This window comes from Colius striatus, chromosome 21 (genome assembly GCF_028858725.1).
Source record: "Colius striatus isolate bColStr4 chromosome 21, bColStr4.1.hap1, whole genome shotgun sequence".
Classification (NCBI taxonomy): domain Eukaryota; kingdom Metazoa; phylum Chordata; class Aves; order Coliiformes; family Coliidae; genus Colius; species Colius striatus.
The window spans coordinates 7,067,531-7,094,460 of NC_084779.1; the positions used below are offsets into that span (position 1 = coordinate 7,067,531).

Genomic DNA, 26,930 nt, shown 5'->3' on the forward strand with positions numbered 1-26,930 from the left:
CACAAGACTTGTGTTAATCTGTATAAACATCCTCAGCATTGGCTTGCAGTAAGATGCTGTGCCGTTAGCCCTGGCTGGCATGAAGCATCTTGATATCCTACGAGCTGTGAAACTTGACATATGCTAAAGCAGCTACAGGAATAAAGTCTGTTCTCAGAGCTTCCCTGGAATGTTCTGACAGTATTTAATCTGCCAGGGTCTGCTGTGTCATTCAGGCTGATCCCAGTAGGCCAATGAGTTGGAATCAATAATATCCTTGATCAGCAAATAATCCTGCCTTGATCAGAGAATCCTGGTAATTAGAGCTGAAAAAGATACATAACATCACTGAGGCTGCTCCACAAAGTACTCTGAAACATGCTGGCCTTTATGTGTGTGTTTCCTTTCCGTCTGCTCTTGTGATATAATGTTAGGCTGTGCTTTTGGGGCAGGGCTGCATTGTTATTGCCAGAAAGTGACCCATATTAGGTGCTGCACTATTTCCCTTCAATATGACACCCCGCTGTCACATACAAGCTGGTAGGCACCTACCTGGCAGTTACCCTGACAGTGTCACCAGCCTGGGTTTGGCTGTAGGTGCTGAGGTAGATCATAGAATGGTAGGGTAATGGTACTTAGAATGATTGATGTGTTTCCCCTTTTCTTGATGCCCTCATCAGTCCTGGAGTCTGTGATCTATTTGGAATGAGATCACATCTGTGGCACTGGCTGCAGAGCTCAGTGGAAAGGGGAAGCTGTTGAGGTGGGATAGTTTCTTTTATATTGCTCTTTCATGGTAGTCAAGAGCATTTTTGTTCAGTTCTGGCTGAGGGCTTAAATGGTTTCTAAGTGAGTGTGTGGGCAATGGGCTGAAGGATGCTGTGGTGGGGTGAGGACTGCCCTGGAAGAGTTAGTCATCAAAATGCACACACCAGCCACATCAGGTGTGGAGAGAAGGACCTGTGGATGTCAGATGCAGACATCCAGCAGTAGCTGCTTATTACAGATCTTTAAAAATGAGGAAATAAAGGATTTCAGGTTTTTGTGGCTGGCTGTGTGAACCCATCAAACACAAACCCATGAATGTGGCTGCTTGCCTACAAACAGATTAGATTTTTATTGCTTTTGCCACCTCTGTGATGCTTTAAGGCCCAGCTGTACTATACACAGCACAGTAAATCTGCTTTATATCAATGGGAACTTTGATATGTTTTATTAATACCACACTCATGATTTGAATATTTATGTATGCATGGCACATCCAAAACTGTTATTTAGCTTATGCTTACTTTATTTAATTATTTGAGATTTATAGAACACCTGTCATCAGCTCATAAGTGCCATGCAATTCATTACAGATACAGTCAGAAACTCAAAACTGCCTTTCTGGCCCATCTACATCATCCCTCTCTTGAACTCATCACTCCCTCCTCTCCCTAACCTGGTCTCTGTAAGCATCATAAACCTGTTTAGTCTTAATTCCAGGATAAAACATGGGGAGGACAGGATGCTGAGCCAAGTTCATGTTACAGGAGGAGAGCTTTGAGAATCCTTCAGGTGGATGGCAGCCCTGCTGTCATAGGTGCTACACAACCAGCCTCACTGAGTTACACAGCCTCTCTCCTGGAGGTTCTGCAAACCAGGTTTATGTCTGGACACAAAAGGGAGTGCAGTGCAGACTTCTGAGGGATGAAGTACCGTGGGCAGCTTGTTCTCACTCTCAAGCCATTTTTTTTGACACTAATAGTAGAGATTTCAGTAGGATTTGGCTGATGTGGTCACCAGGGCTGCAGGATTAGACCTTCTGTGGAGTGTGATTTGTGTCACAAGTCACCACTGGAAAAGGTCACTGGTGGATTGAGGAAGGAGCTGTGGCTAGTGAAATTCTTTGATCTAGTAGCAAAAGCAAAGGACCTCACTCAGCTGCTTGGAGGAGGGGAGCCAGTCCTAAGGGGCTCTGTGACCTTGGGCAGATAAATGGTTTGTCTGCCCCGTGTGCTGGTCATTCCAGACAGAAAATTGGGTGAGGAAAAAACATCAAGAGACTTATCTGAAACCATACAGTGCCTCTAAGTGGAAGGGAGATGGTTTTCCATTGGCTTTAGGAATTGATGGGAGAGGGGCACTGAGGGGAAAGAGAAAGGGAGTGGGGCTGGATGCTTTACACACCTCTGTAGTAAGCTCATGTCACTGTGCACTGTGTCCTGTGGTTGCTGGGCATCTTCAGCACCACTGCAGGGACCACAGAGCTGGCATGTGAGGACATCAAAGGTGTCTGGCCTCCCCATGTCCTTTCTGATCTGTTAAGGTGAGGAGAACACAGCAGCAGCAGCAGAGGCATGGTTCAGATCTGGAGCTTGGCTGCTGCCCCAGCTGTTGCTTAGCACTGTGTTCAGAGCTCAGCTTCAAAGAGTCACTGTCAAAGCCTAGACCACTGTGTTTCATCCTTTGGTCTGTTGATCCTAGCTGGTGTGTGGACTCCAGGAGTCTCTGGGAGATAACCAGAGAAAGCAAGCCTGTTAGCAAGAAATACTAAGTTGAATCTGCAAAGATCCAGCCCTTCACTAAAAAGATTTACTCAGCAATTGAAAACCAGTGGCTAAAGTTTCCAGGTCTTTTGCATCATCTGAGCTGCTCTCTGGGGCAGGGTCCGTCCAGAAGGTCTGGAGCAAGATTTGGTCTGCATCCTTGTCTTGTTGTTCAGAGAATGGAATCGACCCTCTCTGGCTCTGAAGAGCAAAAGTCAGGGCTGCTTTCAGGATTTCAGTGGCTCTAAACTTGGGTGGGGAGAAGAGAGGGAGAAGAGAATTCCCTCATTTCTTACCCCCTCCCTGGGAATGGTGAGGAAGGTACTGACTTCTAACTGCTCCCTTCCCATGCTTCCTGGACATAGGGAAACACAGGTGTGCCTGTAGAGATATGTGAAGACACAAGTGCTAATAGCACCTAAAAATAGCTCTGCTTAACCTGTCAAATGACTGCTCACTCTCCAAGGCTTTGTCAGATCACATTTATTACTCACCTCCATGACTAATTCCCTATGGGAGGCCCCTAAAGAGGTTTAGCAAACAAGTTCTCTGTCGCTCTGGGGCACAAAACATTACATCTTCTTTCTGACTTTGGCTGATGAGAGGAGAAACTCCAGCAGCTGGACTTGCCCTTGAACTGCAGATGGAGTCTCCTTGAGCAGGTCTTCCCCATCACAGCCTGGCACTGGTTTGTGTGTCTGGGTGTCTGCAGGAAGGACCAAAGCTGTTCATTGGAACTGGTGATTTCTACAGGAGGAAGATGTGGTGGAGGAAACACGCCTGGGCTGGGATTTCACTTTTGCTTTCATGGACATCTCCAAGGCAGATGCTTGCTGGGTAAAACAGAGCTGCTTAACAGTGCACAAGAGGATCATGAGACCACAGAGGAGTCTGTGTCTTCTTGGAACTGCAGGGGGGGAATTAGGATTGGCAGAGTGTAATTGGTAAAGCTTGTCTTTGGCTGGGATTTTTATTACAACAGGCCCAGAAAATCACCAAGTAAATAATAAGCTGGGGCTTTAAATTTGCTCTCCAGCACCTCTGATGGCAAAGTATAGCCAAGGTGAGAGTGCCATCTATGGAGTCCCAGACTTCTCCTCCTCTGGAGGGCTGCAGCAGTATCCCATCCAGGTCCTTTGCAAGCACAGCTCAGCATCATTCACGGGATGGGAAGGAGCCACAGCCTGGGGTGATGTGCTCAGGCAAGAGAAAGCCAAAGTGGCTGCACTGAAAACTCCATGATTTTTATGCTAGATTTTTACAGATGTGCTGTGTTTCAGTTGCAGAAGTTGCCATCAGTAAGCTTCCAACTATAGACCCTTGTCTTTGTTTAAAGTAACTGAGGAGAACCTGCAAGACTTACCAATAGTTCTGGGTGAGCTGTGCCAACACACCTTTCTGTACATCAGGCTGATGATTTGGTGGCTTTGGGTGGAAGAAACTACTAGACTACTTCTAAAGTAACAAGCATTGGATGTATGAACAGGTTTGTTTCTTCATGCAGCTGCCTTGAATTCTCTGGCCATGGTTGAAGTGTTGCTGGAAGCCTCGTAAGACGGTGCTGGCTCTGTCAGCAGCTCGTGGCAGACCTTGTTTCCCACCTCAGGGAAATGCTGGAATGCCTGAGAGGAGACACAGCAGTTTCCAGATAAAATGTTTCCCTTTTAAAAACATGCCACCCTGCTTTTTGTTCCAATCAGTTTTGCTTCTGGTTCTCACTCCCACGAGAGATGAAGTTTGGTTTTTACCTGCTCAGAAAACTCCTCCCTTTGGTGGGATTTTTTTCCCCTCCCAGCTTCTTGGGTTTTATTCTTTTGATGAATTATTTACCTCTCTTGGGTTCTGATTCCTTTTATATTCTCTTTGTGTTTCTCTTCAAAACACACATCTCCCAACACTCCCTCCCTCCGTTCAGCACTGTGTGTGGTGGTCATTTGTTTCCCAGTGTACATCCAGACCACTGGAAGTCGTGCAGCATCATCTCATGTTGCTCCTAATGTGCTGAGACAACTAGTTGAATGGTTCTTGCAGTAGTTTTGGTTTATCCTTTGGGTTTGGTAGTGCACACAGTAAGTGGAACCTGTGGTTCTAGAGGCTGCACAGTCACAGGGAGTGATGAGTGCTTGGCAGAACACATGTGAGGCAGGACTGCTTGAGTTCAGGGTAAAGACTCAGGCACTGTTACACACATTTCTTTACAGACTGCAGTAACTTCCTTCAGTTACTCACAAGTAGACCTCAGCTAGGTTTATTGTTCAGGGGTGCACTGGTTACTGAGTAGCAGGAGCATCAGATCTGGAGATGAGACTGTTCTGTTCCTGAGGCTCCTCAGGAGGTTTCCAAACCCACCTGGCCACGTTCCTGTGCCCCCTGGGCCAGGGGAACCTGCTTTAGCAGGGGCTGGGGCTGGAGCAGCTCTGCAGGGCCCTTCCCACTGGGATTCCATGAAGTTGTCCCACTATACTTGAGAGCACCCTTGGTCTCATTTGCCCAGAAGATGACACAGAAGTGCTTCATTTGCAAAAGCAGCAGGCCTGGAAGTGAAAGGCAGCAGAGGGCTGCAAAGTGCTGGTACTGATATGCTGCAGTTGGACTTGGATGCTTGTGGATAATGTTTTGCACGTGGTGTCTGTAGAGTGACGAGTTTCACATGGTGATTACAGGGACTGCACCTTGTGAAGCTGATAGTTGGTTCCTTTTTGTTGTCCTTATCAGAGCTGCTGTGACACCCAGAGCAAGTCAACTGTCTGACACCCCATCTTTTAATACAAAGCACCAGAGACAGGAATTGCACTGTGCTGCCTCTGGATTAGGTCCCCTCTGTCCTGGCACTGTTCATCTCATTTCTGAGTGGGATATGAGAGTGACTTGATCCTGTAGCACTGACTTCCCAGCTGAGATGGGCTCTCAAATGTGTTCTGGTGGCTGTCATAAACCAGTTACTGTAAAGCCCTTAAAAGGGCACCATGGAGTTGAAACATCAGCACACTGTACCAGTGTGTAGGGAGATGCACAGCCAGGTTGTGGGAGATGCATCATTGCCCTGGCTGGCTTCTGTAAAGGCTGAGTGTCATCCTCAGTCATGCCATACCTCTTTGTGGTGCTGTCAGCCCTGCAGCATTCTGATGGACTGAGGGCATGTCAGTCCTTAGCAGTGCCAGGAAGGAGGGAGGGATTCCCCTGAGTCAGAGCAGGAATTTGGCATGCTTTTAGCCTCATGCCTGAGACTCTCAGGCTCTGTTTCATTAATTCCTCTCTGTGCTGTGGCTGAAGAGCACGTATTAAAACTCCAAGGAGGCATGTCTAGTAGTTGCTCAAAATCAGTTAATTTTTTATTGGCTTGGAAGTCAGACTTCATGGGCCAAACCCACCCCTAGAGGACTGGGCACAGGGACTTGCAGGCAGTCTGGACTTATTGCAGATAATTGACTTTCTCTTCTGTGTCCACCCTCATTCACCTAAGAAACCTCCCAATCTTTGCTCCTCCACAGGCTGAGAGGCCTCTGTCCCTAACAGCCTCAGCCATCAAGATGCATTAAATTAAACATCCACACACATCTCAGCCCTGAGGCAGTTAATCCCCCCCCATGCACACAAATAATCCACTGTGGTCTGAGCAGAATAACTTTGTGTTTGGGCCCAGACCTTGTCCAATCCATTGCCACACCTGTGGGAGTGACCTTCCCCACTTGCTCTAGGCTCTGCCTCAAAAGTCATTTTCTCATTAGTGGGAATGAAATGTATTGTGGAGCTGGTGCTCTGTCTCTGCATCTCTGGGGAGATGAGTGTAGAACAACACTTCAGGCTCCTGCCCCCAAGTCACACCAGGCTGCCTCACTCCTAGTTGTAGAAAGCCTTCATCCCTGCTCCTCCTCTCTTGTCCTACACAAGAAGATGATGAAGGTGAAAGAAAGCCCTTGCAGCTTGTCCCCAAAATGGCAATGAGGAGGGGTTACCATTGCAAATGGTACAGAGAAAGCCCTTGTGCTGGCTGACAGCCTCCTGCTCAGGCCAGTCTGCTCTGTCCCCCTCATCTCCTTTTGCTTGGTCAGTCCCAGGTCTTGAATCTCTTTTAAACCAATACCATTTATTCCCATAGTAAACACATTGTAGGATTGCTTGGTCTAGTACTGTTTACTCCCAGCTGTCATGTGTCTGTAGTACTATTAGAGCATAGAGGAGGTGATGGGGGGGGTGGAAAAAACCCAACCCAAACCCTCTTGTTGTACCTTTGAGTCCTCTCCATCCATCAGCCAGGGGTCACAGGAACTGCAGCTCACATCTCCAAACCTGCAGGAAATCAGTCTTTGTTAGGTGGGAAATAAAACAGTCTATGGGGAAAATAACCATAAATGTTCATTATTTGTACAGGAAAATCAATTTGTAGGCCAATTGACCAAATAAAGTAATACAATTTGCTGGGAAATCCCCCAGGTGTGTCAGGCAAATGCTGAAGCAGAAAGAGAAGCAGTGGTTTGCATAGGTAGCCTGTGGTGGTTTGAGGGTGGGAGGGATGTGGGGGAGACAAAAGCTTGAGAAAATGAAGGAAAACAGAGGAAAAGGGTCTCCTGAGCTGTGCAGCCAGGTGAAGGAAAGGCAGGAGTGCAAAGAGGAGCAGGGGAAATGGTCTTTTTTCTTGGTTGTGGATTGCAGAGGGTGGTGGAAAGGGGTGCTGTAGGGTGTGGGATAGCAGGGAAGGTGTTCTCTTGTAGGGGTGACAAACTGAGCAGTGGAGTCCTGTGCCCTGGCTGGAGGCACGTGGGAGCTGGCAGCAGGAGCAGAGACAGACACACAGTCCTTGCTTTGCCCTCTTTTGTCTTCTCATGTAAACAGTTTCCACTGGGGTGTAAAACCCCGAGAATCACCCTAAAATGACTTCAGGGTGCTTCTGTGAGTCTCATGGTGGGTGGTAAATGCCATTTGCAGCCTCAGTGCAGAGCTGATTGTGAACCCCACGTGCAGTGAGGGCTCAGCTGGTGACTGGAGAGCTCTTCCTCACAGCTGCACCTTGACTCCAGTCGAGCTAAAAAAGCTTAGGATCAATTTGTCAGTCAAGTCCCTTCTAATTATCTGAACCAGATCCTTTGTGCTTCCTGAAGTGGAGGCTGTGTGTCTGTGCACAGTGAAGGCAGTGAGATGGGGAGGGAGGAGAGAGGGATGTTTTCTGCAGCAGTTTCCTTGCTTGAAGGGATGCATTTATTTGCCATAGCACTAGAAGGCATTACTGAGGTATCAGAGTGTCCCCAGAGATTCTCTTCCATGCTGGATGTGACTGTGTTGTCCATTTGGCTTCCAAAGTGCAACAGGCTGCTCCTGGCTCTGCAGCAGCATCTGTGTCATTTCATCAGCTTACATATCTCCATCAGGCTTTGCACCACTGTGAAAGGGACCTGCTGCTCCTCACCAGCCTCCCAGATGTGGTAAAAGCCCTGAAATAACAAAAGCTTATAAACCACCCTGTGCTTTCCAAATGGAAAGTACTGCAGGGTGGCAGTGGCACTGCAGCAGCTGACAGGCTCACTGCCTCACATTTCACCTGCTTTTGACTCTCTCTGCTAGGGAGGGGGCTCCAGGAAGGCTGTGCCTTCACCCTTGTGCACACAGCAGGTGGCAGAGCTTTTGATTTGGACAAGAAGGGCCCTTTCAAAGCCTTCAGACAACCTCTGCCAGTTGTGCCACACCTGGGAGTAAACTGCAGCTTGCTCTGTTTTGCTTTGGCATTGGTATTTGGAGAGTTAGATGTCCACTGAAGCACCCAGGCCTTCTTCTCTTTCACAAGTGGAAGCAATTCCTTAATACTTGTAGTTTTCTCATTTGGGTTTCCCAAGCTTGCTTGGCTGTTGGGAGGAGCCTTGAGTCATTGCAAAGGAACTTGGTGGGCAGAGCTGGCTGTTTCTCACTCAGTAAGTGGCAACTCTCTCCTTAGATTTTCCTGATCTGCTCTTGACAGAATCACACCAGTGCTGGGACCCCACTTGAAAACACCACAGGATGGGGATCTCTTTATACATACAGAGGGAAACTGAGCACAGTGGGGTCAAGTGACTTGCCCAGGATCACACAGGGAAATGGTACTTAAGAGTAATGGTGTTCTTTGATACACTTTACCCCTCCATCTCTTTCTCTGTAAAATAAAACACCCTAAAAATAGGCCTGGACTGCCCATACTGGAGTTGATAGCTTCTGTATAAAGCAGTTGATTACAACTCAGAGCTGTTCATGAGGAATCACCAAGTGGAGGTGCAGAGAGCCTGCTGGGGTACAGTTACTCCCAGGATCTGTTGTGCTCCAGCCACAGCTCTTAGACCTGTGTGGCTGTGGCACATTGCCTCCTCAGCTCACCTCTAGTCATTGCCAGAGCTTGTAAACCACTTTCATGAGACTCTTGATGCAGAAGGCAACACAATGCCCAAAACCTGGAGGAACCTTCATGATCTACTCTACTCTAGGTGGTCCTGCTCTGGCAGGGGGGTTGCACTGGATGAGCTTTTGAGGTCTCTTCCAGCCTGTGAGACTGTGTGATTCATTTTTCTTGCCTGACCATTGCTGTCTGTTGCCTTCTGCTCCCTCTGTTCTTCAGGCCATCCCTCCTGTGCTGGAACAACTTCCAGTGTAAGGCTGGTGTCACTGGAAAGAGATGATAAATAATAAACCTATCAGTGTTGGGGTTAAAGGGCTGGACTGCAGCTGACAGGGAGGCAGAAAAATAGATTCAGCCAGAAGGCTGCTGACTGTTGTTTTATTCATTTGTTCATTAGCAGGCACTGGAGCAGGAGGGAAGGTGAGAGGCTGGCCAGCTTCTGCTGTCGGTGACCTCGCTTTCCATGGGGCTGTGGGGAAGCACAGGGCAGCACAAGTGCTCCCGTGCAGGATTTGCTGCTGAGGCAGTCAGCCTGATAGCACACTGGCCTAGAACACCTAATGAAGGCCCAGGGGAGAGTTGGAGGATTATCTGGGAAGGCAACTGACCCTTCCTTAGGTGTTTACACTAATGACAGCCGAAGGTAAATGCACACTCTGCACGGGGATGTGTGGGCTCCTCTGCTGTGTAGTTTCCCTAATTAAAGCCACTTGAACTGGGCTGGTTATTTGCAAAAGAAAACTATTGCAGGCTCTCAGAACCTCCCCCTTTGCCTTTCCTCTATCTTTATTATCAATAAAAAGAGAGAGAAAATGCTGTCTGGGCCTGAGGATTTCCTTCCCATATGGAAAAGATTTAGCAGCTCCCAGCAGCACTGGCAGCATAGAAACCTCCCCTCTTGCCTCCCTCCAGCACTCCTGCATCTCCCACAGCTACAGCTACAGCAAGAATGCATGTGCTGTTGCTTCTGAAGCTTGGGGGGCTCATCCCTTATCCCATTTTGAGACTTTTGAGACACAGGCACGTGAATCATCTTGGATAGTTTCTGTCACTCTGCAAACTCTTTGTGCATTTGCCTTTCTGGTTTGGGGTGGGTTGTTTTTCTCTCCTGGTACTGATTTGGATGCTGCAGTGTCTGCAGGGACTGCACCTGCTCATCTTCCTGGGTCAATTCCCAATGGGATCAGATGGCCAGAGTTTGGCTGGCAGTTCAGTGTGGGCTGGCAAAAGCTTTGCTTTCGTGTGTGCTGCTGCTTCATTTCTTTTTGTCCACGGAGCATTTTGCCTTGCAGCTCTCATATTAGAGGCCTTTCCATTGCTGAGATTAATTAAATGCTCACCAGGGACTCTCTCTGAGAGGAATCTTTCCTTTTCTGGCTGACTTGGAATGTCACACCAGGGCCTTCAGCTGTTTTGACCTTGTTGCAGTAGCTCCCAGGGCAGGAAACCTTTCCTGACCCTCCCTTCCTGCCTCTCCCCCAAGTCCTGTGCTCTCCACCCCTCATTCCATCTGCAGAGCTCTCCCAGGGCTCTTATGCAACAGTTCAGATTTGGTTTTCTTGGCTGGGAGAACATGGCTCCAGGGGAGAGCTGTGAGGGGGTTGGATGGGTGGGGGGAGAAAGATTCTTCTTTTGGAACTGTGCTGACCTGGCTGAGCCACACAGAGCAGGACTTTCCCTCCTCCCTCCCTTGAAGGGAAGAAATACCACCACTGCTTCCTTCTCCATCTTGCTGATGGTCCTTTGCTTTCACGACAGAACGGGTCAGGCTTCCAGGCTTCTCCACTCAGGTAACCTGCCTCTGCTCCCAAGCTTTTGGCTTCTGTTTTTCACTTGCAGTTGCATCTCTAGACTTGGGTAATGGGTGACTTTAAGGAGTGTGTTGGTACCCATCGGGTTTTTCCTGGGGAAAGGAAAAGTGTGTGATTCTGAAAAACAAAGCAACCTCCCACCCAGGCAATACTTTGAGAGGCAATGAAAGCAATTAATGGTGTCAGAAGAGCCTGGGAGGGGTGAAGTGGTGAGTGGCTGAGGGCTGGACTGGTGCAGGAGCAGCTGAATGTTTGGGGGAGCAGAGGGTGATTGACTCAAACTCCAGCTGTGTTTCCTTACCTGGAATCACAACCCACAAAGTTAAGCTTTTAGCAGTGCATAAGGGAAAGGGAGTCCTAACACATGAGGCAATTCTGCAGTGCCCTCAACACTCACCTTGCAAAGGCTTTGGGGAATTGCAGAAACCTTTAACTTTCCAGTGGCACTGATTAAAGGACGAGGGATCTGTTCTGCAGCCCCCCACCTTCTATCCAAGGACTGGGGGAAAGCCTTGTGCTATGAAAGGAACATAAAAGCTCTCAAGAGTCAGTGTTTGTCCTGACAGCAAACATCTTTGCCTCCTCTCAGGCACTGAAGAGGTTGTTGGAGGGTTTGTGGCAGTGTAAGGGAGGGCACGTGTGCAGTGGCTCTGCAGCAGCTGTATTGCACCCACAGATGCACGTGTTGAACAGGTCCTCAGTGGGGATCCTGCACTGCCCCTGCTCTCAGGGGTGTCCTCTGTTCCTTACACCATCTCCTGTCTGTACTCCTGGGCTGGGGAGCTGGCAGACAACCTGGCTTTGCTGGGCTGACCTCTAAGGCTTATTTGAACCCTGTGTGTGCTTCATCTGTTTTGCTGGGAGTGCTGTACTAGCAGCTGTTGGTTATGCAGCTAGAGAAAATGCTCCTCCAGACCCATTGCACAAAACAGTCCTGGTAGCTTAAGCAAGCCAGCTGGCAAAGCAAACCTTCCCCCTTTTCTTCATGTGGGGAAGAATGAAGCCATTTAGCAGGCTGGAGCTAGAGCCCTGAGATGCCTGGCTCTCTGGCAGTAGGGGTCTATTGATTGGGCTGTTTTCCCAAGCATCCAACATCCCAATAAACATCAACAAACGGGGAGGCAGGTTTCAGACCTTCTCACAAGGTTCAACATCAGCATCCCCTTAATGTGTGAGATCCCTCTGGAATGACACACAAACACAGGCTGGTTTTACTGTGAGATGATGAGGCTTCCATCAAATAGCTACAAATCCTGATGTACCTCCCCATGTAGAGTGATGCCACCGCAGTCTCTGGGTGTATTCTTGCTCTGTTAAGTGCATACTTTAACTACCTGCCACTGTGTGCCAAGTGGGAGTTGACAACCCTGAATCTGAGGCACTGGAGGTATCTCAAGATGCTGCTCAGCTCTGTAGGGACATTCCTGTCCTGGAAGCTGCCTGTACAGCTGGCAGAGGACTCCAGCAAAAGGCAGAGTGGTAGGAATGATTCCTTTGCATGGTGTGCTTCTCACAACTGAGTGGTTTGTGTTTGCAGCTTGGACCAGTGTCCTTTCAAGTCAATGGAAAGACAATTGATTGCAGCAGGTTGTGGAGTTGGGCTTCTGGCTACCTTTGTGCTTAATTTAAAAGTAATATATATCTACTGGTGAATGTCTCTAACCAGATTAAGAAAGTGCAATTGATTCAAAACTGACTATAGATGGGCATAAAAGGCAAAATTGATTGGCTTGGTCTATTCTAATTTTCTGGCAACAGAGCAAACACAAACAAATGAATAAAGAAAGAGAAGGCTCCAAAGCTCATGGCAAAAATACAGACCCAACTTCAAACCAGCAAAGCATTGCTGGAGTGCAGGTGGCTTGCAAGGGCACTGGAACTGCTGAGCCTCTGGTTTTAAGCTTGGCCATGGTCAGAAGAAGAGTAGTAGAGGTCACCTGTGACCAGAGATTGCTGCAGGTGCAGGTTCTCATTCACGTTCATTTGTCTTTTAAGGGAAGAAGCTGTGTGTTGGGTAATATCTCTATAGAGATATCTGTGTATTTGTGTATTACAGATATAGGCACATATGTGTGTGTGTGTGCAGCAGCTTTAGGTGGAACAATCCAATTCAAAGGCAAAGGATAAGCATTCTGAGGAGAGGGGGAAGCCTGTGTCCCTGGCCTTGATGGGCTGTGTCTCCAGGTTTAGTGCCTCTGTTTTTGCTGCACTCTCACTCTTGTTAGGGCTGATGAGTCCCTGGGCAGTCACTGAGACCTGGTAACTACTCAAAGGTACCATTATGGCCATAAAATGGTTTTTAGTATCTGATCAGTGCTGTTCTCTTTAGCCTGTGAAGTCACAGCAGAGTGGGAATTGCAATGATTTTGAAGCAGAGATTTGCACACCCTCCCTCTCTCCCCCTTTAATTGTTGTGATAAACTGGGACTTCAGAAGAATAAATAGAGCTTTGGAGTGATGCTGACAGCAAACCCAAGCCTTGCAGCATGGCAGGAATCTGGTGCAAATACAGCCCTCCTTGCTTTTCCATTTCTTCCCTCTCCCTCCTTCTCCCTGCTGTCCCTTTGACACTGTGTGAACTGTAGTTCCTAAGCTGGCTTTAGGCAGAGGGGCAGCTCTGTATGCCCTGGAGCAAGAAGGACAGGGAATGCATCTGGTATGTGAGAAGTATTTAAGGGTGGGAGACACACCATTTATGGAATCATTTTGGTTGGAAAAGCCCTTGAAGCTCCTGAGTCCATCCCCTCCCTTCACCCTGCCCAGCCCAGCACCAACCCACAGCCCTCAGCACCTCAGCCCCAGGGCTGTGGGATCCCTCCAGGGCTGGGCACTCCCCCAGCTCCCTGGGCAGCCTGGCACAGGGGCTCACACCCCTCTCAGGGAAACAGTTCTGCCTCAGCTCCAGCCTCAACCTCCCCTGGAGCAGCATTTGAAGCCATTTCTTCAGCCTCCTCTTCTCCAGCCCCTCAGTGTCCCTGTGGCAGTGAGTGAGGGGCCAACACTGACACAGCCCTGGAGCTGCAGCCTCCCCAGGGCCCAGCACAAGGGACAATCCCTGCCCTGCTCCTGCTGCCACCCCACTGCTGATCCCATCCAGCATTCACCTTGTTGCTGCCCATGAGTGCATTTCTCTTCTTCATGTCTCTCAAGAGGCAAGTGTGTGTCTTTTTCCTTGTTTTCCCATTTTTGGCCCACTGCTCTTCTCTCTCTTGGGTGTCTGCAGTTGACAGAGAGCTGCATCAGAATGGGAAAGCTAATGTGCCTCCTTGGTGTGATGCCTTCCAGATGGATTTAGCTAATTATCATGACAATTAGGGCTCCCCTTAATGATCTCAACTGGAATTTATAGACAGAGGTAAACAAGAAGTTTTTGTTGAGTGTTTGCAGAAAGGCCTCAATTTGTATAATGACATAAACATGGGTTCTTGTGTCACTTAGTGTCTCCTGTTCTCCCCTGCAGAGCCTGACTGGCTTTCCCAAGACATTTTCATGTTGCCAGGTTTATTTGGAAGGTTGGAGTCCATGTCTCAGAGAAACTGTTATTAGTTGAATGCACCTCTGCACTTACTCTACCTGTTTCCCACACCTTTCTTCCTCTTGTTCTAGTCCTTACTAGAAACATGTTCCTTTTCCATGACCTGTCCAGCTGAAGGAAGTATGCCTACATAGCTGGACAAAGAATGGGCATGAAACAAGGCTTATATCTGCTGGTGGATCAGCCACAAAGGGTGCAGGGGCAGAGTCATGTGCAATACATTCACTCCTGGCAGGAGTTTGGGACCAAGGCCATGCTGTGCTGGGTTCTGTACACAGATGCAGTGAAAAAAGCACTTTTGCCTCTTGGGAGTTTTCCTCCTGTTTATTTGTGTCTTGTCAGAAGTGAATTGTTGAGGGAAGTACATTGCCAAGACAGCCTAGGGAAGGTCTGCACAAGGCAGGACCTGCTAGATTCATCTGAACATGCAAATGAGCAGTGAAAAGTAGCCTCAGAAAGTCGTCATTCCAGTTGAAACTGATGGGAACTGTTCACTGGTGGGAGAGACAAATGCAGTGCTGGCTAGCATAGGCAGTTTTCCCTTTGCAGTCAAAAGTGTTCTGGGTTATCTGGATCATGTTTTCCCTGGGCTACTGGTGAAGGTTTAATTTAACCTGTTGTGTTGTATTAATGTGCCTCACTTGGTAGGAAACACTCTGAAGAGAGAGGTTGGTGCCTAATTCTGCTGCCATCTTCCTTTTGTGTTGGCATGGATGATGAAGAGGTGGGGAGAGGCTGGAAGGGCATGACTTGACTATTAGAGCTGGGATAACTAGATGCAGATAGACCTCTGCTGAAAAGTCATTTGCAAAGTGCACATAGCCTTTGCTCACCCAAAGTACCAGCCTGAAACCTGCAGTGACCAACAGCATTGCCTTTGTTGGGCAGCAGTTTGAGAGGAGCTGCTCAGTTCTGGCTCACCTAACCAAATCCTTGTTCTCTTCTCTTTTTTCCCTCCTGCCTTTTGCCATTGCAACTGATTCCATGCTGGGCCAGAACCGGGGGCGCCTGGCAGAGAAGAGGACAATCCCTTTACCTCCAACCAGGATCCCAAAGAAAGAGCTGACCTCAATTTTCTCACACAGTGACGACAGCGAAGAGAGCGATAAGAGCAATGGTCAGCACCCTGAAGTAAAGCAGGAGGAGGATCTCCACATCAGTATCATGAAAAGAAGGTACTTTTCTGCCAGAGTGCTGCATTGCAAAAGCAAAGACACAGAAAACTGGGCAGCAGGTGATCAGCCTTTTGTGAGCCAATACTGCTCAAGCTGCCCAAAGGAGTCACCTCCAGGGCTTGAAATCAAAGTGCAACTGTCATGTTGTAGCTCAGAAAGAGGAACTGAGTCCTCCTTTCTGCTCACTCTCCTTGGGGTGAATAGGGCTCTATGGGGCCTTGCATCATGGGCCTTGGTTTAGCACTAAAAGCATCTGGATTTGCAGACTACAGATGGTATTTCACCTTCTGTCCAGCATTCTGTATCTTTGTGCCTGGTGGGGCAAACAAATTGCATGACCAAGAAGTCAGCTGTGGACCTTGACATAGCTGTGTGAGAATAGAGATGTGTGGCTCCAAAGTCCTGCCTCTTGCTTTCAGTCATCCCCAAATTCTGATGTAAGATCAACTGGACAATCTAGTGTTGGGGAGCAAAGTTTGGGAAGGAGGTAGCAGCAGTGGCTGTTGTTACATGTTGTTGGTTTCAAGTGTCAAAGAGGATAGCCATGTCTCCCTGATCCTGTCATCTAAAAGTCAGGGAGTTGCAGTGGACAGAGTCACTCAGATACCTCAGTTTTTTGCTCATGCCTTGCTCAGTACCATACACCTTCACCCTAGAGCCATGCAGGCTTAGAGGTAGAGAAGGGGTTGTCTTGGGCTGCATTCTGGTAACTGTCACTTGGACTCTCATGGATGGGCTCAGTGAAGGTTCAGCTGAAAAATACCAAGTTTTCTGATGCCTCTGAAAAAAAAAATGTGCTGTTTAGAAGACCTGTAACTACAGGAAAATAAATACCTAAAGGCACAGTGCTCAACCTCCCATGCATATCATTGCAACTCATCTTGATTGTCATCTTCCTCTGATGCATAAAATCACTCAGATCCTAAGACAAGCCCTATAAAAACAGAGGAGTGGAAACCAAAGGCATGTAATTGCTTTTCTTATGTTTTATGTGTTCCTTGCTCCTGAGTAGATGAGCTATTTCCCTGCCTTGCCTTCCAACAGATGCTGCTACGTTCAGCAGCCGAGAGCTTGAAAGTAGGGAGACAAAACACTAACTAGCTCTTCTCATAAAACCCTCCTGTAATTAAAGTCTGGGTTTATCATTGCAGCTGTCCAAGAGCCATGTTCAAGGGTTATCTCTGGGAAATGGAAAGGTGTTTGGGGAATGCATCTGCACTGTGCATGTGCACAGGAGCCACAGAGGGAGAGGGAGCTCTTCCTAATCAGTTTTGGTAAAGTGCCCTTCTTTTCCTGCCCCCTTTAATTATGCTTTTAATTCTGCAAAATTATAGTGCTAGATTGCCTCATTAGGAGGGAGAACAGCATGATAACTACATAATTGATATGCTAGGCCCCCCAAATATAAAGTGCTCTTATCTTAAATCTTTAATTACTGTAATTGCTTTGCCTTGTTTATTAGAAAGTGAAGAAAAAACACTTAATAGTTATTAGCTAGTGGTCCCCCAGCTTATCATTTCTGTGCTCTTCACTACTTGTCTGAAGATCTCTTGTTTTGATTCCTTAGAGGAGTGGATGATTCTTAGCAGACAGGTTAAACTCTCAGTGCTTTTTGTACTGTTGTTCTTTTCTTTTTCCTGAGAGCTCAGATAACAGGGTGTGGGGGAAAAGCTGAAAGAGCTGGGGCAAACAGGAGCCAGGCAGCACTCCTGAGTAATAACAGAGAGCATGTAATTCAGTGCTTGGTGCCCAGACAGGGAACAACTACTGCTCAAATCCCTCAGCATTTACAGGCACTTCTGGCCATTGCAAAGGAGTCTCCCAACCCTCCTGTTCCAAAGAGGGAGAGGACTGGCTGTTTCCACCTGCTCAAGAGCAATGGATGGAAGTGACTCCTGCACAGAGCAGGCTCTGGCTCTGTTCCCAGTGTCATTAGTAGCCCAGGGGCTGGGCTGGAAGGTGTGATGGGGCTGGCTCTGGAGACAGCAGCAGCATCATAAAGACCAGACAGCTCACAGACTCGACAGCTGGAGCCTGTCAGAGACAGTGCCCCATCTGCTTTCTGGTTTTAATTCACCTGTTGTATCCTCCCCTGATTGGTGATGGATTGGGCTGAGGTTTTATTGTCTCCCACTGAGAGGAAGAAATAGGTTAAACTGTGATGGCAGGAAAACAAGGTCAGGGCCTGAGCAAACCTGTGTTTTCTTGCTGTGCCCCTGGATGGCCCTCGTGCACACCTGCCTGCACTTCCACTCTGTCAGCATTTGCATCGTTGCTTTGAACATTGATACCTTTTCTTCCCCCTATTCTATGTTGACTGTTTGTTCCTGTCATTCTTGGCACAAGGGAATGTTTTCTGCTGCTTTGGGGTCTGGGCATTGGCAAAGAAAAGACTCTATGGATTAGTAAAGGAGACAGATCTTAGTTTCTTGGCTGGTCAGTCCCTCACCTTGGCCTTTGGCAGCAATTGCCTCTCTGATCTTAAGCAATTGCTCGTGGTGATGAACTTCAGAGGAGGTGTGAGGCAGAGAAAACCTGCCTGATGATGTTCTCCCAGTGTTAGAAGGGAACAGAGACCTATAACTACCACTGAAGTTAGTGCACTTCAGTGTATGCCAACTTATTTCACAACCAAGTGCCTACAAACCTGTGTCACTCTGCTGCTTTGCACACAGGCTGCTTTGCCTCTCACTGCAGTGAGCTTGGCTCATCTGCTTTGAAATCCAGGTGACCCAAGCTTAAAGGTGAATGTTTTCATCTTGTTGTGAGACCTCCTGAGTCCTCTTTAGCCTGCTTTGCAGGGTGTGCTAAGTAGCCTTTGTATTATGCCTCCTGTCTGGAAAACAGAGGGCTTAAAATCTTGTCTCATGTAACCAGAGGCATCTGCTGAGCTTGATACCGTAGCTTGATACTCAGACTGTAAGCACTCAGCTCTGGAGATTATTGGGACAGCATTGCAGAGGAAAATCCTCCTTCTTTCCAGCAGATTTGGGGCTCTTGAAAAACCTTGCTCTTGCCACCAGTGCCTCCATGCACCAGTTGCATGGCCTTAATTGCTGTGGCTGGCTGAAGCTGTGTGCTCTCCAACTGAGGATCCTTGTCTGGCTCTGAAGGGAGCTTTTCCCATTTGAGGCAACAAAAGGCATTTCTGTATCAATGCACCTATGTCACTTGTACAGTTCTTTTAGTCATAAGAGCTGAACTGGCACAAGAGCCACGTAGAGCAGACTTCAGGTGGAATCCTTGGCTTCCTGAAGCCTTTTTTCCCTTCCTGGCAGACTGTTATTAATGAAGCTGCCTCTCCTCAGAAAGCTGAACTGACATTTATGCCAGTCTGTTTCTTTGCTCCCACTCTCTGGTTTGTCCTAGACACAAGCAACACAGAGGAAGTTTGAGGCTACAGATCCCATTGCTCTGCTGTAGTTTGGGGAGCATTTGACTTCCTTACCCTCACTGGGAGATTCCAAGGGACACAGAATTGCATCCATCACCTCAGGAACAGCCAATGAGCTTTGTCACACTGAGGTTCAAAGTTGCCTTTGAGGATCTCCATTATCCCAAGAAGCTCCAAAAGAGAGGAAAGCCAGAGAGTGAGGGTCAGTAAAACCCTGAGGTGCTGTTGGGTTTAAGCCCAGAATTGTCCTGTGGGTGCATGAGCCTGATTTCTGTTTTAAAGACTGGCCTTTTTCATTAGTGTGGAGAGGAGGGAAAGAGGAGAGACATAATGAGAGCAGCTGATTAACAGAGTAGGTTAGGAACAGCTCACACACAGCTTTGACTAAGTCCCCAGCAAAATGAGGCTAAGAAGAAGTAATAATGCTTGAGCACTTCTTTGAAATGGTGAAAGGTTTTGACCTGACCTGTCTCTGAAGGAACCTGCCCAGCATATCAGTAAACACATGCACTGGGCTGAGTAATGGGCAGGATGAGTGCAAAGGGACACGTGTGGGGAAAATGCCTTTGGAATACTTCTAAAGAGAGGACTGGGAGCAAAAATAGGAGCAGATTGTACAGTATGAGCACACAGTGAGCTGGGGGCCTTGCCAAATATTGCTCTGGAGATACAAACCATTCTGAGGAGAAATAACAGAGTTGTCCCATTCCAGGGTGTCTGTGCAAGGAGAAGCCCTGAATCCTCTCTGGCTGTGTGAGCAGTGTGACCCCTGTGTGTAGCACCTGGCTTGGGATTAGTGTTATTTGAAGCCATTGGAAATGAAGGTGCTTACTGAGGCAATGGTGAAACACTGTCTCCTCATCCCTATTGACATGTGAGCAGGGCTGGAATCCAGACAGGGACAAGTTGCTGTCCCCCAGCATCCCTCAGCTGGCAGCCCAGCTTCACAGCATTCTCCTCACTCAGTGTCCATTTTCTAATAGCAAAATTACTGACCTCCACTAAGCCTTAATGGCTAGTGGCTGTCAGCATTGCCACTGCCTGCCTTTCTAAGTGGAAAGCTATTTCTTATATCCCATAAGGCTGCTGCTCTTTGACTCCCTAATTGATTGAAGATCAAACCCGAGCACCACCCCATTATATTTGTCACATGTACCTGCTTGTAATTCAGAGCCATGAGGTCCCCAACGCTTTCTCAGCTGATGTGCAGTGTACACAGTGCCTTTGCCTTCTTTCTCTTGCTTGCCCTCTTGCTGCAGTGCTCACAGACAGCCCATGCTGGTGCTGCCCTGGGCTGAGAGCTGTCTGACATCCCCCTTCATGCTGGAGCTCAGTTTCATGGCAGGATACGCCACACAACGCTGCTTCTTTTTACCTGCTGCTGAAGCCAGGGCATGTCTGGGATCTGGGCTAAGCTGACAAGGCTCTTCCAAGCAGCATGCAACTGAAGACAGTCTAGACACATGACAGAGTAGGGCTCTGGGCACCCGCCGTGAATCAGGCTCTTCGATTAGATTTGACAGCCCTTCTTCTATTGCCAGGGCTCCAGAGGAGGAGGGAGGCAGGCAGAGCCCCTCTTGTGCCTGGAGACATATTTTGCTGCTTTATGGCAGTTTTCTTTCAGTTATTTTCTGTCAGTCCTTCCTTCATTCCTCTGCAGAATTGTCTCTTCTGCTTTCTCTTTGCTTCCCCCCTTTCCCCTTTTCCTCTCAACCAGGCACTGTATTCAATAAAGATATTAAAGGTCCCTCTGGGAAGCAAAGGCTGGACTTGGTCCAGAGTGCCAGGAAGCATGTCATTGACCTAATGAGGACATATATTTGAGGGAGGAGAGAGAGAGAGAGAGTAAAGATGGCTACTTACTTCTCAGGGCTGCTGCAGGATAAAACACAATAAACAGCAAGAAAAGCCCAGGAAGGAGATGTGAGACCAGAAAGGTGAAGTGTAAGGGTGAAAGCAAATGAAATCTTGACCCACAAGTGATCTGTGTTGCTTTGTCTCCCTGTATGTGACCCTTGCAGCATCAATTTCACAGTGGAGGATAACCCAAGTGCCCCAAGTCTCAGTCTTGCTGCAATCTTAAGGCTGTTCTTGCAGAGGAGCCTATCCCTGGTCATTGCCTGCACGAGCTTCTTAGTGCTGGCTGCTTGAAAATAGCATTGCATGGCTGTAGGGAGACTGGAAGCAGACACAGGGATCTGTGTGAAGAGTGGGGAGGAAGCAGGAGCTAGCTCTGACCATCCAACCCAGCAGCCTGCATGGTGACACCTACAAATGCCTCTCTCCAGGCTGCTTCCCTGCATTGCAGAGGCCTCACTGTGTGCCCCAGTGCTTCGTGTTTCCCTGCAGGATGCTGGTACCAAGGGCCTGACTTCTCAGTGGCTGTGGTGGTGCTGGGCTGTGCCAGTTGAGCAGAAGTCCTTAATTCACCCTTTAGCCAATATTCTCCCTTTAGTGCAGTCTTCTAAACCAGAGGATGTGGGGAAGCCTTGTCATTATTTTTGCCTTCTCTGTGGCTTTGCCTGTGCAAATTGAAACGTCCAGAGAAACTGCATCCAAAGCAAGTGTTAATCTTATAATGAAGTGAGGTTAGACAGAGGCAATTATGGGTAAGAAATGGGACTGTGATAGGTTCTCTTTCTGCAGTAATGAGCTGTTCCTGTAGCTGGATGCTGCCTGGGAGTCTCTACACTTCCATGCAGTGGGGTGTTGGTTACTGCAGCATGCACCTGGGACAGTGGAGAGAGCCAAAGGGAGCAGCAGAAAGCAAGTTGGCCACAGCACACAAGCTCAGCTGCAGAACTGGGTTGTTCCTACCCCTGGAGTGACAAGGCTTTTGGGGGATGCCTGACTCACTCTGTTGGCCTCTTGCATGGTTGCCTCTCTGGTGTTGAAAGCTTGCAGGGACTATTAGGGTAACAAAGGAATGACAGGAGGGAGAGAAACTACTTAAAAATTAAACCCTGTCCCAGCTGCTCTCCATTATTTTGCCAGCTCTGGCACTTCTTTTTTTTCTGGGCTGGATTCTCATTCCAGAACAGGCTCCAGAGATGCCTGGAATAGCCTCAGTCCTTCCTAGTGTTTTGTTTATTTGTTTTGGTTCACATACACGTATCAGTAACTTCATCCTTTGCACAAACCAAACCCTGACATTTAGTCCCTCCTTGCTGGAGTGCCTGAGGCAGCAGTTGAATTCCCTCAGCTTGTGCACCCCTCAGCCTGCCCTCCCTGCTCACAGAGCTGTGCAGGGAGCTCTTGCTCTGGGGCCCATCTGGTCATTGGTATTGACCATTTGCTCAGTGATGATGCTGTGGCTGAGAGCTTGGCTGGGTGAGGAGGTGGGAGAGGCAGGAGCAGCTGTAGCACCTTTGCTTGCTTGGCTATGGCTTTTGGGTTTTCCCCCCCCCTCCTCTTCTGTTATCAATTTAGAAGGGACTACCTCCTGCTCACCACTCTTCATACAGCCCTAGGACAGGCTTGTGCAGCTGATAGTTTGCAGATTATTAGTGATTTGATTTCAATTGGATGAATAACCCATTAAAGCAAGATGTTGGCCTCAGAAATCTAATGGGTGATAACGCCACAGAGATGTGGAAGGAGTGCTTGGTTCTGCTCCCTATCCCCCCAGCCCTCCCCCAGAATAATTAGACTTTAATTTCATTCTCACCTTTTCATTGTCTAAATATGGGTGGTTAATTATCCATCTCAGCAAATGGATATTTCTGCCTCTGTGTGGATCTGAGCTATTCCTTTGGTACCAGGTTTTTTCCCTCCCCCCTGCTTATAAGTCTCTGAGGTAGTGCTGTGCTAAGTCTCATGATGAGACATGCCTCTGCCTGACACTCAGGATCATTACCTGCAGTCTGCCCATGGCAGTAGCTGCAACAGACCATGAGAAGCTGGAAGTTACATTGGAACCCAAAGTGGGGAGCAGGGAGCCCAGGCAAGCTCCTGCTCTGCTCTCCATTCCCTTTGCTGCCAGACTGCTTCATTTCACCCTCTGGCCTTGTGCCCATGGCTGGGAGGTACCTGCCTGCCTGTTCCCTTGGTGCTAGGGTGGGATGTGGCATAGGATGTGTCTGTGGAGAGGGGCCTGGCAGTACTGGTGGGCAGCAAATTAAATGTGCAGCACCGAGCCCTCATGCCAAGGCCAGTGGCACCTTGGGCATTAGGAAGAGTGTGGGCAGCAGGTTGAGGGAGCTTTTCCCCCTCTGCTGAGGCCTCATCTGGAGTCCTGTGTCCAGTTCTGGGCTCCCCAGTTCAAGGCAGACAGGGAAATGCTGGGGAGAGGCCAGTGCAGGGCCACCAAGATGATCAGGAGACTGGAACATATGTGGCCCAAAATGAACTGTTGGGCCACTGTTAGACTCTGAGCACTGCTTGGAGTAAATGCTTGTTGCCTTCGGAGTAGAGGCCCATGGGGCAGGTTATCTTAAAGCACAGGTTGTCTGAATTGCTTTTCCACCAGAAAAGGGACCATGGAGTTTTAATCAGACCCCCATGGCATTTCATCTCCATACAGCTCAGGGCCAGACCCTTTCAGGGTTTTTTTGAGGGCTCTGGAGGATGTTTTATGGACATAGAAGCAGAACAAGGTTCCTTTTCAGACTTGGCAGTTTGCTTTCCATCTGGTCCCACAGAATTCAGTGCTGTGCAGTATTTGGAGCTCTTAGCACAGTGCAGCTGCTGGGATCTGGTTTGCACCGTGCAAGGTGCTGAGCTGGAGTTAAAGGGGGTTTGTGGAGGTTCTGTGTATGAAGGAAAACTTGTATTCTAGTGAGCAGTGCAAAATCAGGCCTAACCTTCAGCAGTTCCACTCTCTTGTGAGCAGGCCAGACCCTTCCAGGTCTGTTAGGCCCATAAGGGCTTTGGCTGACTTGAATTTGCTTTGAACTTTGGGGTTTAGATCAGTTTACCTGGAAAGTCCAAACGTGTCCCAGAGTTTTGACTAGAGTTCCTGGAATTTTTACTCACTGCTCCACTTTGGCCTGTCCTTTGCAGAAGGTTTTCAAATGTCTGCATTTTAACTTTGAAGAGCAACTGTTATTGCTGTAAGATCAGCAGCTGGGAAGTAGCTGTTCCATCTTGTGTTTGCATATAAAACCTTGTGAAGATGGAAAGCTGGGCTCTTAAACTGTTGCATATGAGGAAGAAGAAGAGGGTACAGGTGGAACTAAGTACAGCTTTATTGGTTAAAGAGAGTATCTAAGAGTTCCCTGGCAGCCTCCCTTTCTGAGCCAGCAGGAAGAGCACAAAAGGTGCCCCATCACATCAGCAAATCTGGCAGCAGCAGCATGTCTTGGATGTGAAATTATTTCCGTGCTAAGATCTGTTTTCAGTTGATTTTCTGAACTAGGCTGAGGCAGAGGCACCCATTAGGGAAAGCACTTCAACAGACACTCCAACCTGAGTGAAGTCCCATTGACTTCACTGGTCATGCTGAAGTGTTTTCTGGCCCAATTCAGAGCACATTCAAATGGGAAGAGAGGTTTCTCTTCAGCAGGTTTTAGATGAGGCCTTTTTTTCTGCAGTCAGATGGATTTCAGCTACACAAAGTTGCTTTTTCTAGTTGAGGGCTGCTGCAGGGATACACAAAATACATGATCCTTGCAGCCCTTTCTGTTGAAATGCTTTTGGGAACCTCCAGCTGCAGGAGCTGATTTACACACACAGCTAGAAACCAGCGTGTTCCCTGGCAGATGCTGAGAGAGATGGGAGTGGGTTTGTGCAAGGATATGAGCTTGCTTGCCAGTTTGGTCTCAGATGACTGGGGTTCTCATCAATCACATTGACATGGAGAAAACAGTGGTGGTCACAGACCTCCTGTGTGTGGTGGGGGAGATGAGTGCTCCCTGATATCGACTGGAGACACCAGACCACAGGTCAGGCATCTGCCTTAGCCCTCTGGGTTGGTGGAGATGCTGTCTAATAGCAAGGAGGGGGAGGGGAAACCTAACAAACCCCCCAACCTTTGTCTGCTGTGTCTTAATTGAGGACATTGTTCATCTAGGAGCTGCTTGTCAGCAGCCAGAGTGACAGAGGATGGGAAATTAATTTCCGAGGTGGGAAATTGCTAATAATTTATTTACAGCTGGAGGTGGGGGAGGGAGCACAGCACAGACACATTTGGGCTGCATAAAATGGCAATGCTTAGCTCTCTAGGCTTCCTCTGGATGAGTCCTATTACTTGAGGCAATGTCCTGTGCTCTTTGTACCTGTTAGGGAGACTGCATGCAGCAAGGTGTTTTCTCAGTGCTGTAGGGCTCACCTGGAGGTCTCATTGGCAGCAGTGAGTCCTGCTGTGGGCACTCAGGACTGCCTTGGGTGGGCAGTGTGGCTCATCTCAGCACCCCACAGCTCAGAAGAAGGCACTAGTTGGTGTTGAGAGCTGGGAAAGGGAGGGTTTGAGTGGGTGGGTTGTCATGATGGGGCAGATCTTTGACTTGGCAAGGGATGCAGTGTTCAGCATGTGCCATTGACCTCTCTGTTTGTTTGTTAACAGGATACACACCCACTGGGATTTAAACATCTCCTTCCGAGAGACCTCTTGCAGGTACCATTTTGGGGCACCCTCTCTGTATGGTAGGCTAAGAGTTTATGATCTGTTACTGGCATATGGATGCTGTTAGATGTAAATAAACATTCCTAACTGTCAGTGCTGTGGGGGTTTTCTTCCTTCCTCCTTTGTTCCTCTCCCTCCCTTTACCACATGTCCATTCTTTTGGGTTTTATTTTGGGGAAGGTTGTCTGGGGGGGAGGAAACAATCTCTTTTATGTTGGGAGAGAATTGATTAGACTTGTAAAGAAAGCCCATTATGGGCTTTGATATGTTTACTCTGGTCCTTTCTTTGGCAGCATGCAAGGTTGGGGTGGCCCAGATCTGTTTCCTGACACGAGAGTCTGCATCTCATTTGCAAAGATGATTTGTCTGAACAGAAGGCTCATTGGAGGCCAAACTGACTCCTGAATTGCTCAGGGGTTACAGTGTTGTGCTCAGGCCTGTGACTGCCAGTGCAAGAAGCACTGGATTGGCAGATGCTTTAGCTCATATGATACAACACCCTGGTCCTGCAGAGACTGAGGGGTGTGAGTGTCCAGCTGCAGTGTCAAGGTATGAAAAAGCTGACACTCAACAAGTGACAAGTGTTTTAAATGGCATAAATAAAAGAAAAGGCATAGAAATCTGGATTGTGAGAAGGATCTCCAAGCCAGGCTGGTGCATTGGTTTTAAAGTCTGGTTTGCTGCAGTAACAGGTACCCCAAGAAAGTGGAAATTAATACACTGAAGACATCCAGTGTATGGACATTAATATTCCTTTATAACCCCTGGGTCAGCTGATAACCCTGAGCATGGTACATTATCTTCATGTGTTGCTGGGATCATAAACTTTTCCAGTCCTTTAAAAAACCAGCTGCTGAGATTTGCCTCTGCACTAGAAAAAGAGAACTGGAACTTTGACATTTGTCTTTGATGCTAAATCTCCCCAGTCAGAGTGAAATAGTTGAGCCTGGCAGGTACTGCTTGTTTCCTAGAACAAGAAAAACTAATCTGTGCAGCTCTGAAACTTCTTGGGGAACACAGAAGGGGTGTAGAACAGTCCAGAGTCTGGTTCTGCATGTGCTTCATACTTTTGTGGATGCTGTAGAAGTCAGGATCTGGTCCATTGGATTGGCTGGCAAATAACAATCCAAATAACTTGTTTGTTTTGCTGAAAGTGGGTTTCTGATGCTTTGTGTAAATGTCCTGTTCAGTCAGAGGTTTAAAAAGAGCAGGAAGGTATTAGTGCTACAACCACTTGTGTAAGTGCCCACTGCATGCTAGACACTGCACAGACAGGTAAGAAGTGATTCACACTCTGCAGAGAGCAGGTTGTCTGGACATGGGACTGCAGATAATTGTGTCTGATGATTTCTGTGACAAGACTTTGCATGTGTAAGACTGAGTGAGCAAACACAGTGTTTACTTGAGAGAATATTGTTTAAGAGCTTTAGGGAGACTTCCCTCCCAGTACTGTGTCTGTGTTGGGCATTTCTGTTGTATCTGGAAGCCTCAGAATGCTTTGCAAGTGTAAACAGGAGCAGACAGTATTAGAAGTGACTTCCATCACCATCACATGCCCTTCAAATGCAGTGCTCAAAAACACAGA

General features: G+C 48.1%; 1 protein-coding gene across 3 annotated transcripts in view; it reads left to right on the forward strand.

The window, feature by feature from the left end:
- SAMD11 (sterile alpha motif domain containing 11) overlaps positions 1-26,930 on the forward strand; it is a 158,983-nt gene that overhangs the window by 60,957 nt on the left and 71,096 nt on the right. For all 3 annotated transcript variants that reach the window (XM_062012846.1, XM_062012847.1, XM_062012848.1), the window contains 2 exons: positions 15,211-15,389; positions 25,286-25,336. In XM_062012846.1, the coding sequence (XP_061868830.1) occupies positions 15,211-15,389; positions 25,286-25,336 (230 nt within the window). The remainder of the gene's footprint in view (positions 1-15,210; positions 15,390-25,285; positions 25,337-26,930) is intronic.